The sequence below is a fragment of the Oryzias latipes genome, chromosome 8 (assembly GCF_002234675.1).
Source record: "Oryzias latipes chromosome 8, ASM223467v1".
Classification (NCBI taxonomy): Eukaryota; Metazoa; Chordata; class Actinopteri; order Beloniformes; family Adrianichthyidae; genus Oryzias; species Oryzias latipes.
The window spans coordinates 8918039-8932661 of NC_019866.2; the positions used below are offsets into that span (position 1 = coordinate 8918039).

Consider the following 14623-nt stretch of genomic DNA (forward strand, 5'->3'; position numbering starts at 1 on the left):
TTTTTTTTTAACTTCTAAATTATTCAAAAACTGAAATCCAATCATTTTAATACATCTGTAAAAAGCTGTGACAGTGTTATTGTATTGTTAATTAAATATTCTTGAAATAAATATGCACTTATGTGTATTTATTATATCATGAAACATGAAACATGAAGCAGAAATATTTGTTTATTTTTGACTCCTTTGATATCAAGCAGCAAGGTGTCAAGCTTGCATGACCAAATCTAGTGGGGGGCTTTTGCTGATAAAGCAGAGATGCAGTATATAAGAACGGCAGTCATGGGGCATGTGCTCTAATTGAAAGGCAATTCAGACAGGTCAGTGCAATAAACTCTCCAATTTTTCTGTAATTCTATACGATATGACATCATCTGGTTGTTTTTTTTAAAAAAAGAATTGTTTTCAAACTAAAACTTGTAATTTTTTAATCATATTGTATAAATGTTAGCATTGAGAGGTAACAATTTTGGTTTTGAAAGGTGTTTATTTTGCAATTTACAATTTAAGTAATCATGTTATATGCTGAAAAATTTAGGAAAAAACTTCAAAAATTTAAAAATGAACTTTTTCTTACTTGTTTTGCAGCATTTTGATATCCTGATACTCATCATACCAAGGGTTTCCATCTGCTGAGGTACACTATATCAGACGGATCTTTGTTTTTTTCCTGCTGTGAAAAAGATCTCAAAGAATATTTTTTCCTAATCTGTAGGCCCCACTAAAAGTGCCATCATGAGTACGGATGCTGAAATGGAGCAGTATGGCCCGGCGGCCATCTACCTCCGGAAGCCAGAAAGGGAGAGGATTGAGGCCCAGACGTCACCATTTGATGCCAAAACGGCTTTTTTCGTTGTTGATCCAGATGAGATGTATCTCAAGTGTAAACTAATCAAAAGGGAGGGTGGCAAAGCCACTGTGGAGACTGAAGGAGGGAAGGTAAGAAAAAGAAAAAAGGAGATCATATTAACTTTATAATGTGGCTCAACTTAGTTTATCACTTCTTTAATATGAAAGGGCTTTCATGATGTGATATTATGTGAAATCTTTTGAAAATACAACTTAAACTATTATTCTACAGACTGTCACTGTGAAAGAGGATGATATCCATCCCAGAAACCCTCCAAAGTTTGATAAGATGGAGGACATGGCCATGATGACCCACCTTAATGAGCCCTCTGTGCTGTTTAACCTCAAAGAGCGTTATGCATCATGGATGATCTATGTGAGTTTTAGTTTATTTGGTTTTACTTTAATTTTCAGTTGCAATTGCAATTTTCCATTTTAGAAAAAACAAAACAATGTTTTTTTTCTCTTATAGACCTATTCTGGGTTGTTCTGCGTGGTCGTGAATCCATACAAGTGGCTTCCTGTGTATGATGCTCAATGTGTGTCAGGATACAGAGGAAAGAAGAGGATTGAGGCTCCGCCCCATATCTTTTCCATCTCTGACAATGCCTATCAATTTATGCTCACAGGTAACCCTGAATTTTCAAACATAATAACAAGTTTATGTTTGTTATGTTATGGGGAAACTTATGTAACCCTTGGATGTTTGCTTGTTTAGATCGTGAGAACCAGTCTATCCTGATTACGTGAGTATTAGACAAATTTGAATACAAAATATTTTTCAACTTGAGGAAACTTACCCTAAAGGCATAAAATGTGAAATGTGTACCCCAGTGGAGAATCTGGTGCAGGAAAGACTGTCAACACCAAGCGTGTCATCCAGTACTTTGCAACAATTGCTGCTCTTGGTGGAAAGAAGGAGCAGCAAAGCTCTGGAAAAATTCAGGTAAAGTCACTGAATTGGTCTGAGATTGCTGTAATGTGATTGCATATGCATGTAATGTAAAAATATACTGTTTCCTTGCAGGGCTCGCTTGAGGACCAGATTGTTGCTGCCAACCCTCTGCTGGAGGCCTATGGTAATGCCAAGACTGTGAGGAATGACAACTCCTCCCGTTTTGTAAGTGTTTGAATCAATCTAATGGTTTGAGAATATGAGTCACTTTCTTCTTACATGCAATAATGTTTATCATTATGTTGTTCAGGGTAAATTCATCAGGATTCACTTTGGTTCCAGTGGAAAACTGGCTTCAGCTGATATTGAAACTTGTAAGTTAAGAGCCAAACAAGTGGCATGAAAACAGCCTCTATTGGTCTTTAACATGTACTTCTGTAGCTAAATTGTATTTCAGAAATACTAACTTTCTTTTAACTGGTTGATTGCAGATCTGTTGGAGAAGTCTCGTGTCACTTACCAGTTGTCTGCTGAGAGGAGCTACCATATCTTCTACCAGCTGATGACGGGCCACAAACCTGAGCTCCTCGGTATGAGATTATAAAATTTGAATATATGGAAACTCAACATTTATCTTATAAACCCGTAAACATTGATTTTTCTCTTTTAGAGGCTCTTCTTATCACCACCAACCCCTATGACTTCCCATTGATCAGCATGGGTGAAATCACTGTCAAGAGCATCAATGATGTTGAAGAGTTCATTGCAACTGATGTAAAACAAATACTTTATACTTTTTCTTAAATTATATTTTGAAAAATCGAGAGAGAAGACAAGATACATTAATTTGTACTTGTGATCTGCAATGCAGACTGCCATTGATATTTTGGGCTTTAACGGTGAGGAAAAGTTAGGCATCTACAAGCTGACTGGTGCTGTGATGCATCATGGTAACATGAAGTTTAAGCAGAAGCAGCGAGAGGAGCAGGCAGAACCTGACGGCACTGAGGGTAACTGCCAAATTACCACAGTTCTCATAGTGTCAAAGATAAAATGTTTTTTTTATTTGTTAACGCATTTATTTCTCTTTTCTTCAGTGCCTGATAAAATTGCCTACCTGATGGGCCTAAACTCAGCTGACATGCTGAAAGCTCTGTGCTACCCAAGAGTCAAGGTTGGAAATGAGATGGTCACCAAAGGTCAGACTGTCCCACAGGTAAAATTGAGAATATAACGTGGCCATTGACATTAAATACAGCTCATATTGAATGTTCAAATAAACTCTTTATTTTCCAGGTCAACAATTCTGTCAGTGCTCTGTGCAAGTCTGTCTATGAGAAAATGTTCTTGTGGATGGTCATCCGCATCAACGAGATGTTGGACACAAAGCAGCCAAGACAGTTCTTCATTGGTGTGCTGGACATTGCTGGATTTGAGATCTTTGATGTGAGTTGCAGCTGAGAAGATTTTAAAAAATGCAAGAATTCAAGCTGATTGAAATGTTCCCCTACATTTACTTACAGTACAACAGCTTGGAGCAGCTCTGCATCAACTACACCAATGAGAAACTGCAACAGTTTTTCAACCACACTATGTTTGTCCTGGAGCAAGAGGAGTACAAGAAAGAAGGCATTGAATGGGAGTTCATTGACTTTGGCATGGACTTGGCTGCCTGCATTGAGCTTATTGAGAAGGTGATGAACCATATAATTACTTGTGTTTTTAGATCAACAAAGTTGAAGGGGAGGTGTTCAGCTATTTTAACATGAAATATTACTTCTTCCAAGCCAATGGGCATCTTCTCCATCCTTGAAGAGGAGTGCATGTTCCCCAAGGCTTCTGATACAACTTTTAAGAACAAGCTGTATGACCAGCATCTCGGCAAGAACAAGGCTTTTGAGAAGCCTAAACCTGGAAAGGGAAAAGCTGAAGCTCACTTTGCCATGGTTCACTATGCTGGAACAGTGGATTACAACATCACTGGCTGGCTGGACAAAAACAAGGACCCACTGAACGACTCAGTGGTGCAGCTCTACCAGAAGTCTTCAAACAAACTGCTGTGCTACCTCTATGCAGCCCATGCAGGAGCTGAAGGTAAGAATGGAAGTCACCACATAAAAACTTGCAAATGTTCGAGGAATAGTGATCAAAATAATGCGTAATTGCTTTATGTAAATACTTTTGTCTTAAAACTGAGATATAAGTTTTATTTTTATTTTTCACAAAATATTGTATGAACATGTGATTTATGTTGTCTATGTTAATGTTTGAAAGGTATTGAAGTTCAGAGGGGCCATATAAGTTAAAAACTAATTCATTAATTTCATGCTTAATATATCACACTATGAGGAAAAAAAGAAAATGTGATACAATTATCAAGTCAAGTTTGTTTCATTTCCTCCCAAATTAGCAATTATTTTTAAATGACTTGCGTAATGTTGTCACCCAAAAAGTGTGGGTATTCAGCCTGCTCTTCTCTGATTACCTTAACACATTCATGCAAGACAAGATTAAACACAAACACAGTTCTGCCATTTTTCATTCAGATCTTTGTTTTTTTTAACAGACGCTGGTGGTGCCAAGAAGGGTGGTAAGAAGAAGGGTGGCTCTTTCCAGACTGTGTCTGCTCTTTTCAGGGTAAGTCTTCCGAAATATTTTATTTGAAACAATATAGCAGTGGGGAAAAAAAGACCTCTTATGTCCTAATATGGACCCGCAGGAGAACTTGGCCAAACTGATGACAAACTTGAGGAGCACTCATCCCCACTTTGTGCGTTGCCTGATTCCAAATGAATCAAAGACTCCAGGTTAGAACCCTACAGTGCTAATGTTTGACCTAATTATTTTGAGATTTCAGTAAATTTATTGTGAACTTAATGCATTCTTTTTTTTCAGGTCTGATGGAGAACTTCTTGGTCATCCACCAGCTGAGGTGTAATGGTGTGCTGGAGGGCATCAGAATCTGCACAAAGGGTTTTCCTGGCAGAATCCTCTATGGTGACTTCAAGCAGAGGTAAAACCTGGATTTATGTAAAAGGGAATCAGTGTAAATGACTAAACAAATCTACCTTTGTCCTGCAGATACAAAGTTTTGAATGCCAGTGTCATCCCTGAGGGACAGTTCATTGACAACAAGAAAGCTTCAGAGAAGCTGCTTGGCTCCATTGATGTTGACCACAGTCAGTACAAGTTTGGACACACTAAGGTATCATTTAAAGAAATGTTGTTAACAAGCTAATATTGCAATTACAATGAGTAATTCATGTGCACACTTACTGAATTTATTGTCCGATGTCAATCTCAGGTGTTCTTCAAAGCTGGTCTGCTGGGTACACTTGAGGAGATGAGAGATGAGAAACTGGCTTCACTGGTGACCATGACTCAGGCTCTCTGCAGAGGATACGTTATGAGGAAGGAGTTTGTTAAGATGATGGAGAGGAGGTAAACTAATTGAGATTTTTTTCAAACGTATTTAATGGCAAGTTTACAGCGGAAAATGTTTGTATTATAATGTACACTGTGTATTTGTGCAAACAGAGAGTCTATCTACACCATCCAGTACAACGTCCGTTCATTCATGAATGTGAAGAACTGGCCATGGCTCAAACTCTACTTCAAGATCAAGCCTCTTCTGCAAAGCGCTGAGACTGAGAAGGAGCTGCAGGAGATGAAAGGAAACTATGAGAAGATGAAAACAGACCTGGCTGCTGCTTTGGCCAAGAAGAAGGAACTGGAGGAGAAAATGGTTTCTCTGATGCAGGAAAAGAATGATCTGCAGCTTCAAGTAGCTGCTGTAAGTTAGAAGTAGCTGCAGACATGAAAGGAAAATTAGCTAAAACATTAATGTCATTAATCTGTTGAAAGTGTAGATGAAATTATAAGTAAAACATTTACATAAATAAATAAAAATGCTTTCATTTTTCTATTGTGTCCATTTAGGAGGACATTGGTAACAACTAAAATTGCATTAAACCATATTTTGTTTTTAACGACCACAATAAATTGCAGACTGTTAGCTGTTGAATTTGTTTAAACTACAGGAAACTGAGAATCTCTCCGATGCTGAGGAAAGGTGTGAGGGACTCATTAAGAGTAAAATCCAGCTGGAGGCCAAACTCAAAGAGACCACTGAGAGACTGGAGGATGAAGAGGAAATCAATGCTGAGCTGACTGCTAAGAAGAGGAAGCTGGAGGATGAATGTTCTGAACTGAAGAAGGACATTGATGACTTGGAGCTCACCCTGGCTAAAGTGGAGAAGGAGAAACATGCCACTGAAAACAAGGTTAATGTCAAACTAATGTATAGAGAAAAAACAAATATTTTGTAATTTTATATATATATTAAAAATATAAATTTTAACCTTTTATGGTAAACAAAGGTGAAAAACCTGACTGAGGAAATGGCTTCTCAAGATGAGTCCATTGCAAAGCTGACCAAGGAGAAGAAAGCCCTCCAAGAGGCCCATCAACAAACACTGGATGATCTCCAGGCAGAGGAAGACAAAGTCAACACTCTGACCAAATCCAAGACCAAGCTGGAACAGCAAGTGGATGATGTAAGAAAAAAAAAACCACTTCTGTTTTTTTCAAATTAGACAGAAATAGATGATCTGAAGAAGTTATTTAACAATGAAATATTTTTATCTGACAGCTTGAAGGTTCATTGGAGCAAGAGAAGAAGCTCCGCATGGATCTTGAGAGAGCCAAGAGGAAGCTGGAAGGAGATCTGAAACTAGCCCAGGAATCCATAATGGATCTGGAAAATGACAAGCAGCAGTCTGATGAAAAGATCAAGAAGTATGATAGTTTGTAGAATTGAGTATCATAGGTTACATGGTAATAGGTGTATAAGTGTGACTTTTGTCCGTCCAAACATTGTTATTTGTTCTTTTAATATTTATAAAAATTAATTTGAATAATCTTATAGGGACATACAAAATTGTTGATATACCTGATTTTTGATATAACCAAACACAATTTGTTTCTAAGAAACATTGTTTGATTAAATCTGCTGTGTATTTAGATTTTAAATATGTATTTCTACTTTTTAATCACTTTGTAAACAGGAAGGACTTTGAAATCAGTCAGCTTCTTAGCAAGATTGAGGATGAACAATCCCTTGGTGCTCAGCTTCAAAAGAAGATTAAGGAACTTCAGGTAATTTTATAAATATAAATATATATCTCTATGTGTGCTTTTATCTTTGAAATTGTCAAAAGGTATTTTGAAAGACACCTTGAAAATATTCGTGTGGACTTTTATTTTAGGCTCGTATTGAGGAGCTGGAAGAGGAGATTGAGGCTGAGAGAGCTGCTCGGGCCAAAGTAGAGAAGCAGAGAGCTGATCTCTCCAGAGAGCTTGAGGAGATCAGTGAGAGGCTTGAAGAAGCTGGAGGGGCAACAGCTGCTCAGATTGAGATGAACAAGAAGCGGGAAGCTGAGTTCCAGAAGCTGAGGAGAGATCTTGAAGAGTCCACTCTGCAGCATGAAGCTACTGCAGCAGCTCTCCGCAAGAAGCAGGCCGACAGCGTTGCAGAGCTGGGAGAACAGATCGACAACCTGCAGCGTGTCAAGCAGAAGCTGGAGAAGGAGAAGAGCGAGTACAAGATGGAGATTGATGATCTCAGCAGCAACATGGAGGGTGTTGCTAAATCAAAGGTTTTTCTTTGTTCAGTCTTTTAAATGTTCTTTGTCAACATATAATTTCTAAATTAAACATGTCATTTTTTAAGGGCAACTTGGAGAAAATGTGCAGAACTCTTGAGGACCAGCTGAGTGAGCTCAAGGCCAAAAATGATGAAAACGTTCGGCAACTGAATGACCTGAATGCACAGAGGGCAAGACTTCAGACAGAGAATGGTCAGTCACTTGTAACAGAAAAAAAGTCCCTTTTTGGAGAATTTCAATTAACCTAACCTCTTTTACTTTTAAATTTCTAGGTGAATTTGCTCGCCAGCTTGAAGAAAAAGAAGCTCTAGTTTCTCAGCTGACCAGAGGCAAACAGGCCTTCACTCAGCAGATTGAGGAGCTTAAAAGACTTGTGGAGGAGGAAGTGAAGGCATGGGAATCTTCAACTACTGTTTATATTCTTAGTTATGGTGTTTTACAGAATGGTGTGACTGGTGAGACCACTACTTGGATCTAATGTCTTTGATTCTGTCAGGCCAAGAACGCTCTGGCTCATGGTGTTCAATCAGCCCGCCATGACTGTGATCTGCTCAGAGAGCAGTTTGAGGAGGAGCAGGAGGCCAAGGCTGAGCTGCAGAGAGGAATGTCCAAGGCCAACAGTGAGGTGGCTCAGTGGAGAACCAAATATGAAACTGATGCCATCCAGCGCACTGAGGAACTGGAGGAGTCCAAGTTAGTCAAAGCAGTTCATCATTTCATCAAACTATTCTGTCTCTCGCTTCTTTTAAAACATTCACACCATCCATTTGCTGCAGGAAAAAGCTTGCCCAGCGCCTGCAGGAGGCTGAGGAGTCCATTGAGGCTGTGAACTCCAAGTGTGCCTCTCTGGAGAAGACCAAGCAGAGGCTGCAGGGTGAAGTGGAGGACCTCATGATTGATGTGGAGAGAGCTAATTCTCTTGCTGCAAACCTGGACAAGAAACAGAGAAACTTTGACAAGGTACCATGTTCATCTGACAGTTAAAAAAAAATAAAACATGTTAGGAAGATACACTTACTTTAGTAACAAACCTGCAACCAATGGATAACCTGTAGGTCCTGGCAGAATGGAAGCAGAAGTATGAGGAGAGCCAGGCAGAGCTTGAAGGAGCTCAAAAAGAGGCTCGCTCTCTCAGCACAGAACTGTTCAAGATGAAGAACTCCTACGAGGAGGCCCTGGATCAGCTGGAGACCATGAAGAGGGAGAACAAGAACCTGCAGCGTATGTAGTCCCCTAAAAAACCCATACATGGAGATGTGGCTACAAGGGAACTTTTAACATAAAGTGGACTTCATCTGAAGCTCTAAAAATAGATGAACTTTCTGCTTTATTCACCTTTTTCTTTGTAGAGGAGATCTCAGACCTGACGGAACAGATTGGTGAGACTGGAAAGAGCATCCATGAGCTGGAGAAAGCCAAAAAGACTGTGGAGACTGAAAAGAGTGAAATTCAGACAGCTTTGGAGGAAGCTGAGGTAAAACGTCTTCATCTGAGTACTGACAACCACTAAAATGCCAGCACACATTTTGGTTAACTGCCTGATATGATTATTGGAAATGACTTATTTTGATGTCTGTTTGAAATTATTAAGGGCACTCTAGAACATGAGGAATCAAAGATTCTCAGAGTTCAGCTTGAGCTCAACCAGGTCAAAGGTGAGATCGACAGGAAGCTGGCAGAGAAGGACGAGGAGTTGGAACAGATCAAGAGGAACAGCCAGAGAGTGATTGACTCCATGCAGAGTACTCTTGATGCTGAGGTCAGGAGCAGAAATGATGCCCTGAGAGTCAAGAAGAAGATGGAGGGAGACCTGAATGAGATGGAGATTCAGCTCAGCCATGCCAACAGGCAGGCTGCTGAGGCCCAGAAACAACTCAGGAATGTTCAGGGACAACTCAAGGTGAGTTTGAAGACACTTTAAGTGCATTCAAATGTTCATAAAATAGAAAAGGAGTTGTGTCTCTCTAACCTTTATTGTTGTTTTCAGGATGCCCAACTGCACCTTGATGATGCTCTGAGAGCACAAGAAGACATGAAGGAACAGGTTGCCATGGTGGAGCGCAGGAATGGTCTGATGTTGGCTGAGATTGAGGAGCTGAGAGCCGCTCTGGAACAGACAGAGAGAGGACGTAAAGTGGCTGAACAGGAGCTGGTCGATGCCAGTGAACGTGTCGGACTGCTTCACTCCCAGGTTGATATTTCACGAAACAGTTAAAAGCTGTCATCAACTAGAGAATCACTAAACTCTGTTATCAATTCCTCTTTTCAGAACACCAGTCTTCTGAACACCAAGAAGAAGTTGGAGTCTGATCTTGTCCAGGTTCAGGGTGAAGTGGATGATGCTATTCAAGAAGCAAGAAATGCAGAGGAGAAAGCCAAGAAGGCCATTACTGATGTAGGTTCTTCATTGTTTCTCATAATACATTGATATAGATTTGCACAGGTCTTGTTTATGCTCCCTTCAATCTATAATTTAAAATGACATTTAATTCAGGCTGCCATGATGTCTGAGGAGCTAAAGAAGGAGCAGGACACCAGCTCTCATCTGGAGAGGATGAAGAAGAACCTGGAGGTCACAGTGAAGGACCTGCAGCACCGTCTGGATGAAGCTGAGAACCTGGCTATGAAGGGTGGAAAGAAGCAGCTCCAGAAACTGGAGTCGAGGGTATGAGATTAATATGCTTTGCATTTGTGTTAAGTAAACTGTAAAAAGGATTGTACCCTAAATAAAAGCAAAACATTTGTTTCATTATTTTTACACAGGTGCGTGAGCTGGAGAGTGAAGTTGAATCTGAGCAGAGACGTGGAGCTGATGCAATCAAAGGAGTTCGCAAATATGAGAGGAGAGTGAAGGAGCTCACTTATCAGGTACATACATAATTTTACCTCTAACAACTAAAAAAGGATTTTGTGTGTAAGTATCTGTTTTATTTTTATTTATTTACCCAGACTGAGGAGGACAAGAAGAATGTGGCCAGGCTTCAGGATCTGGTTGACAAGCTGCAGCTCAAAGTCAAGGCTTACAAAAGACAGGCTGAGGAAGCTGTAAGTAAAATAGTTTTTAAAGAATGACAATTTTGCAGTGACAGACATAAAAAAAATTATTTTAATGTAATTTTACACAGGAGGAGCAGGCCAACACACATATGTCAAAGCTCAGAAAAGTCCAGCATGAACTGGAGGAAGCTCAAGAACGTGCTGACATTGCAGAGTCCCAGGTTAACAAGCTGAGAGTCAAGAGTCGTGATGCTGGAAAGGTAAATGATAATGCATTATGCAATACAAACCCTCCAAAACATTGATTTTTCACCTGTATATAATCTGCACATTCTTTGTTGTTTAACCTTTTAGCATTAACATCTAATTCAACTTCATGTGTGACTGGTAATTTTTGTGATTTTTCTTCACAGTCTGAAAGTGCAGAATAAGGGAGAAGATCCAGATGGAACATTGTAACAGTATTTCTGAAACATGAAACAGCTGTTGAACAGATTTTCCATAAAATGTGAATAAAGTTTGCATTTTATCATAATCTAAGTTCTTCTTTTCATTATTTACTTCTTAATTGGTTTCCAAATATTTAGTTCAGTTTTTCCATTTTCACCATTAGTTCAAAACCTCAGGATAAACATAAAAAAACTAAATTTTTTATGTATTTTTGATCTACACAAAAACAATACCACTGAAGTTCAAGTTAGAAGACTTTGGAATCTTTTTTTATAATAACAAGCTGACAGCAGCCATTTTAATTAATTGTTGTGAATTGTCAAATCCCTGCTAAGCCACCAACTAAAATAGCTGACAGTGCAAACTAAGACACACACAAACAGGTGGAAAGGAGTTCAGGCAGCAGCTTTACTGGAGCATTCGGAGTAAACTTGGCTGTCAAGTTTGCCGACACTCTAATAGATAGACATAGACCTGTCATTTGTCAAAATTTTACAATCCTGGAAAATTGCAAGCAGTTTGTAATATTTTAAAATTCGCATGGATCCGAATAAGAGGACTTATTTTATTTCTTAAAATATGTCGGCTGTATTTTAACAGGTTACTTGACTGTTTTTAAATGTGAGTGAAATGTGTGTGTGTGTGTGTGTGTGTGTGTGTGTGTGTAGGGGGGGGGGGGGATTACCCTAAATGATACTGCTCCAAAGCTATTCAAGTGAAAATTGTTACAATCAGTCTTTGCACTGTTGCTTTTAACACTTTTTATCTTTCACTGGGTTTTTCAGTCTGTTCATTTTTTAATCTTGTTTTTTGCTGGTCATGGGTCTTTGCAGCCTATTCCACTTGTATTTCTTGGAAGGAAGGGTATTGGTGAAAAAAAAGACCTGTTATGTCTTAATATGGACCCACAGGAGAACTTGGCCAAACTGATGACAAACTTGAAGAGCACTCATCCCCACTTTGTGCGTTGCCTGATTCCAAACGAATCAAAGACTCAAGGTTAAAAAGCTACAGTGCTAATGTTTGACATAATTATTTTGTGATTTCATTACATTTATTGTGAACTCAATCCATTCTTTTTTTCAGGTCTTATGGAGAACTTCTTGGTCCTCCACCAGCTGAGGTGTAATGGTGTGCTGGAGGGCATCAGAATCTGCACAAAGGGTTTTCCTGGCAGAATCCTCTATGGTGACTTCAAGTAGAGGTAAAACCTGGATTTTTGTAAAAGGGAATCAGTGTAAATGACTGAACAGTATAAACAAAAAAGAAAAAAAATGTATTTTATTGTTTAGATACAAAGTATTGAATGCTGCTGTCATCCCTGAGGGACAGTTCATGGACAACAAGAAAGCTTCAGAGAAGCTGCTTGGCTCCATTGATGTTGACCACAGTCAGTACAAGTTTGGATACACTCAGGTATCATTTAAAGAAATGTTATTAACAAGCTAATTTTGGAAATAAAACGAGCAATTCATTTGCAGATTTACTAAATTTATTGTCCGATGTCAATTTCAAAGCTGGTCTGCTGGGTACACTTGAGGAGATGAGAGATGAGAAACTGTCTTCACTGGTGTCCATGACTCAGGCTCTCTGCAGAGGATACGTTATGAGGAAGGAGTATGTTAAGATGACGGAGAGAAGGTAAATCATTTGAGGATAATGTTTTTATATGTAATGACAAGTCTATAACAGAAAACATTTGTATTATAACGTACAAAGTGTATTTGTGCAAACAGAGAATCTATCCTCACCATCCAATACAACATCCGTTCATTCATGAATGTGAAGAACTGGCCATGGCTCAAACTCTACTTCAAGATCAAGCCTCTTCTGCAAAGCGCTGAGACTGAGAAGGAGCTGCAGGAGATGAAAGGAAACTATGAGAAGATGAAAACAGATCTGGCTGCTGCTTTGGCCAAGAAGAAGGAACTGGAGGAGAAAATGGTTTCTCTGCTTCAAGAGAAGAATAATCTGTACCTTCAAGTGTCTGCTGTGAGTTAGAAGTAGTTGTGTGTTTGCAGGATTCTAAACATAGTTAAAGAAATCCAAAAGAACCATTAATGCTTTTTACTGTTGTTATAGAAACATGCACTTCACTTGTCTGTAGCCCTAGGAAGTTAAGAATCTCTCCGATGCTGAGGAAAGGTGTGAGGGACTCATTAAGAGTAAAATCCAGCTGGAGGCCAAACTCAAAGAGACCACTGTGAGACTGGAGGATGAAGAGGAAATCAATGCTGAGCTGACTGCTAAGAAGAGGAAGCTGGAGGATGAATGTTCTGAACTGAAGAAGGACATTGATGACTTGGAGCTCACCCTGGCTAAAGTGGAGAAGGAGAAACATGCCACTGAAAACAAGGTTAATGTCAAACTAATGTACCAATTTTATATAAATTCAAATTATAAAATTTGACCTTTTATGGTACTCTAAGGTGAAAAACCTGACTGAGGAAATGGCTTCTCAAGATGAGTCCATTGCAAAGCTGACCAAGGAGAAGAAAGCCCTCCAAGAGGCCCATCAACAAACACTGGATGATCTCCAAGCAGAGGAAGACAAAGTCAACACTCTGACCAAAGCCAAGACCAAGCTGGAGCAGCAAGTGGATGATGTAAGAAAAAAAACACTTTTTTTAAATTTTCCCCAAATGACAACGTTGTGGAAATTGTATAAGAATGAAATATTTGTATCTGACAGCTTGAAGGTTCATTGGAGCAAAAGAAGAAGCTCCGCATGGATCTTGAGAGAGCCAAGAGGAAGCTAGAAGATCTGAAACTAGCCCAGGAATCCATAATGGATCTGGAAAATGACAAGCAGCAGTCTGATGAAAAATTTAAAAAATTACTATAGTTTGTAGAATTTAGTATAATACGTTATATATGAGCCAGTTTAGCTCGTGCTGGTTGGCGGCACCTTCCGTCCGTGAAACCCGGGTTCGACTCCAGGCTCCTCCCTGTTCCCTTCTCTACCTCTGCCGGTTCCAAGCCCGGCTTGAGAAGGTTGCGTCAGGAAGGGCATCCGGCGTAAAAACATTGCCAAAATTTACCATGCGACTCGTTCGCTGTGGCGACCCCTGATGGGAGAAGCCGAAAGTGGAAGAAGTATAATACGTTATATGGTAATAAGTGTATTGACTAGTTTTCGTCCAAACATTGTTTTATGTTATTCAAATATTTATGAAGATATCATCTGTATAAATTTATAGGGAAAGATAAATGTTGATGTAACTCTTATATTTATGCATTCATGCTCTGGTGGACGAGCTGCAGCTTAAAGTCAAGGGTTATAAGAGACAGGCTGAGGAGGCTGTAAGTTAAATACTGTTTTAACCCATTTGAAGGATTGATACAGGCACAAACTTAAGTTGTAGAATGAGACATAATATTAAGGTTAATATTTTGTTTGTTTAAACTACACAGGCAGAGCAGGCCAACACCCACATGTCCAGGCTCAGAAAGATCCAGCATGAGCTGGAAGAAGCTCAGGACCAGGCTGACCTTGCTTAGTCAACAAGCTGAGGGTCAAGAGCTGCGACACTGGAAAGGTAATTTGTTGTTATTAACAAAGGTTTTATATCATGGCTCACTTGTACATCACAATTATGTAAAATGTAATTTAATTTATTAAACTTTGAGATTTTACATAGTTACTTAATAATTAGGTTAATTCTTTTTAAGTGAGAGACATCATCTGTTTGGAACACTTTGGCAGAGGTCAAAAAATATGAAACAACTTTTGATTTGTCCTCAAATATTGTCTTTTAATAAACAG

The 14623-nt window shown here is 39.2% G+C and overlaps 1 protein-coding gene across 1 annotated transcript; it reads left to right on the forward strand.

Annotated features, from left to right (window-relative positions):
- Positions 1 to 735: 735 nt before the first annotated feature.
- LOC110015468 (myosin heavy chain, fast skeletal muscle-like) lies at positions 736 to 10936 on the forward strand. The gene is made up of 39 exons (XM_023957479.1): positions 736 to 939; positions 1082 to 1225; positions 1322 to 1478; positions 1568 to 1595; positions 1684 to 1795; positions 1877 to 1969; positions 2055 to 2118; positions 2236 to 2334; positions 2415 to 2518; positions 2616 to 2754; positions 2842 to 2960; positions 3041 to 3190; positions 3268 to 3438; positions 3532 to 3838; positions 4311 to 4381; positions 4464 to 4551; positions 4640 to 4757; positions 4826 to 4949; positions 5049 to 5185; positions 5282 to 5537; positions 5785 to 6027; positions 6124 to 6300; positions 6396 to 6541; positions 6811 to 6901; positions 7012 to 7401; positions 7476 to 7602; positions 7683 to 7801; positions 7907 to 8103; positions 8187 to 8370; positions 8466 to 8631; positions 8760 to 8884; positions 9002 to 9310; positions 9398 to 9601; positions 9680 to 9805; positions 9905 to 10075; positions 10174 to 10278; positions 10360 to 10455; positions 10536 to 10667; positions 10821 to 10936. Exons 1-39 carry the CDS (start codon positions 736 to 738, stop codon positions 10836 to 10838), a joined length of 5811 nt encoding a protein of 1936 aa, XP_023813247.1. The 3' UTR covers positions 10839 to 10936.
- Positions 10937 to 14623: the final 3687 nt, after the last annotated feature.